We start from the raw sequence: 6,708 nt of genomic DNA on the forward strand, positions 1-6,708 counted from the left end.
AGTTCCTCTGCTGGATGACAGATGGGCAGAAGGCATGAACCCAAAATGGTTTCCACATGTAGATCTTGTTGAAGGCAAATGTTGTCAGAACCTGCAATTTGGGCGAGGCGCATCCAAATGTTATCAGACGCAAAGGAGGCTCCATGAATAGCAGTCAGATCGCTACAGACCATAAGGCATAGAATTAACTGTCTCCCCTGTGTCCACTCCATCTCCAATGACTGGTGATTGTAGCAGACGGCCTCTTCTTTCGGAACCCAGGTGGCTGCGCCGCAGCCTATGAAGAAAAAGAAACAAACAAGCAATGCCTCGTGACCTATTTGTAGTCACGGGCGGTTGGTTAATTTCAGGCACATAACCCGCGTTGGTACCGGGTAAAGGCACAAGTTGGCGTATCAACCATGACGGGATCCAGATGTTTTCCCCGTCAGAGGGCGCGACTAGGACCGCACCGCGCTCCTTCCGGAGGACAGGATCTGGGCCCTTCCATTGGCCTGTCACTACGTCCTTCCACATAACTAATTTCGGAGCGGTGGGCGTAGTATTCCCAGAACTTGCAGCTGGCACAGGAAATTTTTGACCTCTTATGTTACCGAAACCTGTGTTTTCTGAGGTTGTTTTGGAAGCGTGCAATTCTGTGGTGGTTAAGCCTGAGGTCTTGAGCGTTAACAAATTGAGAGTGCGGAAGAGCCCATGAGCGTATTGTAGGCATGGAAAGCCAAGACACCATGGAAAAGAAAAAAAAAGAAGAAGACCTAAATGAAAGATCTCTGTGAGTGAGATCCCAGTGGAAAGAACAGGGCCATCAAAGAAGGAGGTACCTTTCTCTGAAGGGAGGAGAGAACTTCCACTTTGACTATGACCCTATCGGAATAAGATCAAAGTCAGCGAACTCTAAAGGCTTCCATAGCCCTGGCAACTCATGACTAGAGCTTAGGGAGATTACTGACGCCATGAACAGGAGTGTCAAATTGTTAAGTCAGCAACAGGAGTCACTGTGTACTTACATCCCATGTGGGATCTGTCCTTAATGTGTTGTCTAATGTGCAGTGATGCTATAACTAGTACTAAAACAGTATTTTTACACTTTGTGTTTCTGCGTGGGTACAAACTGATGTGATCTTTACTAATTAAATACTGAATCGATCTTCTGTATATAAAGATAATTGGAAATGAAAAAAAAAAAAACCCTGGTGTTAAATTGGAAATGGCATAGAAAATTAATTATTTTTTAAAAAAAAATATTATGTAGGATCTCTGTCTTTAATGTGCTGTACGCTCTTATTTAATGCTATAACTAGTACTCCAACAGTATTTTTTTTTTCACTATGTGTTGCTATATGGGGGCAAACTGTTGAAATCGTTACCTAATATATACTAAACTGATCTTCTGTATATAAAGAGAATTGAAAATGAATCATGATGTGATTGGAAGGGGAGAGGGAGTGGGAAAGGGGAGGGTTGCGGGTGGGAGGGAAGTTTTGGGAGGGGGAAGCCATTGTAACCCATAAGCTGTACTTTGGAAATTATAATAATTAAATAAAAGTTTAATTTAAAAAAAAATTGAGAGTGAAGAGAGCTATGGCAAGATGAGTTTTAGGGGAGCAGAACTGCTTCCCTATTCCCCCTTTTTGCTTTATAAGAGTGGCTTTTAAAATACCATGGGCCCGTTCTATAATGCCCTGTCCTTGGGGGTTGTAAGGGATTCCTGTGATGTGACAGATAGAAAAAAGGGCCAAGAATTTAGCAAAAGCTTGTGAGGTGTATGCCAGGCCATTGTCTGTTTTTAGGGTGCGGGGAATGCCCCAATTAGCAAAACAGTGAAGTAAATGGTCTTGAAGGGCAACCGCATTTTTCTTGGCATGAGGACACGAGAAAAAGTATCTACTGTCACGTGAAGACAGGATTGTCGGCCAAAGGGAGGGAAATAAGTCACGTCCATTTGCCAGACATCATTAGCGTAGAGACCTCTGGGGTTGATGCCTTCTGATGGTCTAGGGGTGGAGGTAATGCACAACGGGCAAGCTCGGATAATTTGAAGAGCTTTTCGCCTGGAAAGGCCATAACGCTTGCGCAGAGTGCGTGCGTTAACATGCCACTGTTGATGAAAATTTTGCGCTTCTAAAAAGGCGGAGCATATCAATGAAAACCTGGATAAAACATTAGCTTGTCGGTTACCCTCAGCCATGGGCCCCGGGAGGTTGGTGTGGCCCCGGATGTGGGCAATGTACACCAGTTGTCGCCTTTGTCGTAAGGCAGCCTGAATGGTAGTTAAGTACTGGAATACTGTAGATTGAGGGGCTATGACAGCAGGATGATCGAGGCGACGAACGGCTTGTACCACGTAGTAACTATCACTGACAATATTAAGAGGTTTATTATAAGTACACAAGACTTTTGCCACGATTGCTAATTCTGCATGTTGAGGAGAGTTGGAGTCCGTTACCGTTTTTAACACTCCTTTGTCACTGATCGCAGCACCCGAACCACCCGCAGCGCCGTCAGTATAAACTGTTAATGCGCCAGTGAGGGGGCTGTTAGTTACCTTTCTATGAAATTGAAGTGGGGTCTCCTCACAGAATTTAAGAATTGGATTAGAGGGATAGTGATTATCGATATTGAGATTTAGCGTGGTGGCCAGGTATGCCCACTCCCAATTCTCTTGACACCAAAGCTCTATGACCTCCTTAGCCAACGGGAGAATAATGCCAACGGGATATATACCTAAACACTGCACAGAGCGTTCTACGGCGGTCAGGGCCAAGGAGCCCAAGGATTGAGAGAGCTGTAATATGTAGCGAGGCTGACTATGGGAAGGGTAAATAAAGCTTAAGATGGCTCCCTGCCACAGGACTGCATAAGGACGGTCTTTTACTATGTAGATAAGAATTAGAAGTTGCTTTGTTAGATCTCTTCTTTGAGCCTTAGTATGTTTTAAGGCCTTTTCTACCATCTTTATTGTTTGTAAGCTCTCCGGAGTTAGCTTACACAGGGAGGTTAGGTCAGGGTCACCCTTAAGTAGGTTAAACAAGGGACTCAGTGTCGAGGTGGGTAACCGCACATAGGGCCAAATCCAGTTGATGGAACCACATAACTTTTGTAATTTGTTGAGTGTCATAAACTCTGAGTAAGTAATATGGCAATCCAAAGGGCTTACTCTGTTACCCTCAATCTTGAGTCCTAAATATTGGAGGGTGTCACCTTCTTGTATTTTTTTTTTTTTTTTTTGGCGCTATGTGGAGATCCCATCTGGCTAAATTTTTACTTAAATGAGTAAACATGAGTTTAGCATCTTTATCTGTGGGAGCTGCCATTAAGATATCATCCATATAGTGAAGAATTTGGAACGCAGGGAAAGCCCTGCATGTAGGTGCTATAGCAGCATGAACATACAGTTGACAAAGAGTGGGGCTATTTGCCATACCTTGGGGGAGTACCTTTTATTTATACCTGTCAAAAGGGGCTGCATTGTTTGTGGAAGGGACGGAAAAGGCGAACCGTTGTCCGTCTACCTTAGCAAGCGGTATAGAGAAAAAAACAATCCTTGATATCCAAAACTATAAGGACCCAATTCTTAGGCAAAGCAGTAACCCAGCGGAAGCCCTGGCTGTAGAGCTCCCATAGGCTGTATTTGCTTGTTATTGGCTCTGAGGTCGTGTAGTAAGCGAAATTTTCCGGACTTTCTCTTTATAACAAATATAGGTGTGTTCCAAGGAGATGTGGACGGTTGAATGTGTCCTCTCTTCAACTGTTTTGTGACCAGGGCATGGACCGCAAGCAACTTCTCTTTCATAAGGGGCCATTGAGGAACCCATATAGGGTCTTTATCTATCCAGGTTATTGACAGAGCTTGCGGTCTTACAATGGCCCCCAGGGAAAACCCAGACCGCAATGATCCGTTTGCCCAGTCGCCGGGATGGGTTGGGTGATTTCTTGTTTATATTTTTCTAGCCCCTTCCCTGGTCTGTAACCTGTCCTTTTTATGATGTTCCATGTTACGTTGGACTCATTAGTTAACTTAACCTGTAGTAATGTTAATACATCCCTCCCCCAGAGGATCACAGGCACGTCACATACATACGGCTGAAATTGTCCAGTATGTCCCTCCTCATCTGTCCAAGTAAGGACAGCGGAACTGCGAGCTGGTGTTACAGCAATATCTAGTGCTACTAAATTACCCTCTGATTCTTGTTGAGGCCATTTTTGCGGCCAGTCTGTATTAGCTATGATAGACACATCAGCTCCTGTGTCCAACAACCCTCTAATTTGTTTGCCTTTAATTGTTAGAACATGAAATGGTCTGTGATCTAAGGTCATAGAAAGAGCGGCTAAATGTCCTTGTTCCCCTCTGTTGTCCTTAGGGCTCGGCCACCAGAGAAATTGTGCAATGGTATCTCCATCATTGATTACAATGGGTCCGTGCTGGGCGCGGCAAGAAGGAAAAACTTACTAGCAGGAGTAGTGATTAGGCCAGGAACAATTTGGATCCCCTTTTGTAACTGTGTTGCTTTTCCTAAAAGGATGCCTGCTCTGATATGAGACGGTAAGTTGTCTTTGTTGAGGGGAATCGCCTGCGGACCCATGGCGGGTGTTACAATTACTGGGGAAGCGGCCTTCACCTCCCCCACCATTACTCGGAATCGCTGAGTGTCCGAAACTGTGGCTGCCTGCGTTTGAGTGACACCTTGGGTTGGGCCCTGGCAGCAAGGGCGCTCTGGGAGTTTTTTTGATTCCTTCTTTCGGGTAGGGGATTTCCTTGTCTATCCTTTTTCGAGTAACAATCACTGGCCCAATGATTACCTTTTCCGCATCGGGGACACAACCCTGGCTGACTGCCAGAAGCTCGGTGTCTAAGAGCCGTGCATTCTCTCTTAAAATGCCCAACTTTGCCACAGTTGAAACAGGCACCAGCCCGATTCCTTGCACCCCTGGCGCGCTCATTTTGAGTTCCGAGCCGCATCGAGTGTACCCCAGCTGCTACATCATCCTGTACATTTCTGTAAATTTTCATAAAGGGTGTTACGTCTTTGTGCTGCCAAGGTCGCAGCGCCTCACGGCAATGGTTGTTCGCATTTTCATAGGCCAATCTGTGTAATAGAGGGGCTGCTTCCTCGGCATTTGCGAGCAAGTTTCCAGCAGCCTCATAAAGCCTATTTACAAAGTCCGCATAAGGTTCATTGGGCCCTTGGAGAATTTTTGTAAGACTGTACCGAATTTCCCCTTTTTTGGGTATCACCTTCCATGCCCTCATACCACAGTCCTTTATTTGTTGTAGAAGTTCCACTGGGTACCTAACCTGCACTGCATCTGTATTAAAATTACCAATGCCCAAAATCATGGCCTCAGTCCAATGCCTACGGGCCCCATCAGAACGAACATTTTCAGCGGCTTTGCTTCTAGCCAGCTCCTGGAACCCCACCTGCCAGAGGAGGTAATTCTCTCCGGCGAGAACAGCACGTGTCAGATTGCACCAATCATTAGGTGTAAGTCCCTGGCTGGCAAGCATATCCAGAACTTGATAAGTAAATGGGGCCTGTGGTCCATACATGGTGACTGCCTTTTGAAGTTCCTTGAGCTGTGAAAAGTCTATGGGGGCCCAGCCTCTATCCCCATTGGCATCCTCTGTGACTGGGAAAACTGCTCTTGGGTCCTTAAATTCCTTCCACCCTCTAGCATGTTTCTTTCTTTTTCTCTCCTGACTTGCCGCATGAGCATGAAACCCCCACTCTGGCCTTATTCTTAAGGAAGGAGGGGGCTGCCCCTTAGGCAGTAGCTGAAGTACTCTGGGCTGGCCTGTAGGCTGTTTGTGGCTGCTCTCCCCAGTCCTTTTAGCTCTGTCTCTGCCCCTGTCGGGTTTAAATAATGACGTATCCGTGTCAGCTTCTGTCTCACTAGAGGGAGAGGAGGATGAGGAGGATGTGGCCTCGCCATCAGAGGGATAACCCGGAGGTGGCCCGTCACCCCACCAGGGTTCTGGGGGCTCAGGTTCTGGTGGGGCTGAGGGCGCCACTACGGGCCTCGTATGCCCAGTTTGGTTGGTAACCTCCTCAGCCTCACTGTCTCCTCTTTGGCTATTAGCCCTGCTCTCCTTTTCCATGCACTCAAATGCTGCTAGCAAACACTGTACCACCTCCTCCTGATCACTTTCAAAAGCCTGATCAATGCATCGCCACAGACGCCATGCTTCTGGTGAGAGTTTCTTTCCCTTGAGGTGTTTTCCCAGCTCCCTCCACCTTCTATGTGTGAGGAGGCATTCTTCAGTAAACCAAGGTGTATGGCTTCTTACAATGTCAATAAAGTCAGAGATATTTTGTCCTGCAACCGGTGTCCTGGCGCTTTTTAACAAGGCCTTTATTATTCTTTTAATATTCTGATGTGACTGTATATTTCCCATGGCAATTGGAGAGGCTCCCTGGGCAAGCCCTAGTCTGCCACGCCCTACTCGTGCTTATCTGCCTCCCTTTTAATCCCTACGGCCTGCTACTGCCGGCCTACTACCGCCAGCCTACTACCACCGCAGACTTCCCTCTTACAGAGGCTTACCTGTGGATGAGATGAATCCGAGTCACGGCACCAGCTGTCGGAGGCCACATCACCACGTTTATTGTCTCGTCGCGTTTCAGGCCAAAGCAGGGGGCCCGGCAATGAGGGACTGGAGGCCTTCTCCTTGGGGAAACTCTTCAGCCTCCAGCCCCAAGCACACAGAAA

General features: G+C 46.8%; 1 protein-coding gene across 1 annotated transcript; it reads right to left on the reverse strand.

Annotated features, from left to right (window-relative positions):
* Positions 1-4,630: 4,630 nt before the first annotated feature.
* On the reverse strand, positions 4,631-6,394 carry LOC133766383 (endogenous retrovirus group K member 5 Gag polyprotein-like). The gene has a single exon (XM_062200040.1). It carries the CDS (start codon positions 6,392-6,394, stop codon positions 4,631-4,633), a length of 1,764 nt encoding a protein of 587 aa, XP_062056024.1.
* Between the last annotated feature and the right edge of the window lie 314 nt (positions 6,395-6,708).

This window comes from Lepus europaeus, chromosome 9 (assembly GCF_033115175.1).
Source record: "Lepus europaeus isolate LE1 chromosome 9, mLepTim1.pri, whole genome shotgun sequence".
NCBI classification, from domain to species: Eukaryota; Metazoa; Chordata; class Mammalia; order Lagomorpha; family Leporidae; genus Lepus; species Lepus europaeus.

Excerpts from the sequence above, each read along its gene's own strand:
- LOC133766383 (XM_062200040.1), bottom strand. The coding sequence starts at position 6,394 with ATGGGAAATATACAGTCACATCAGAATATTAAAAGAATAATAAAGGCC.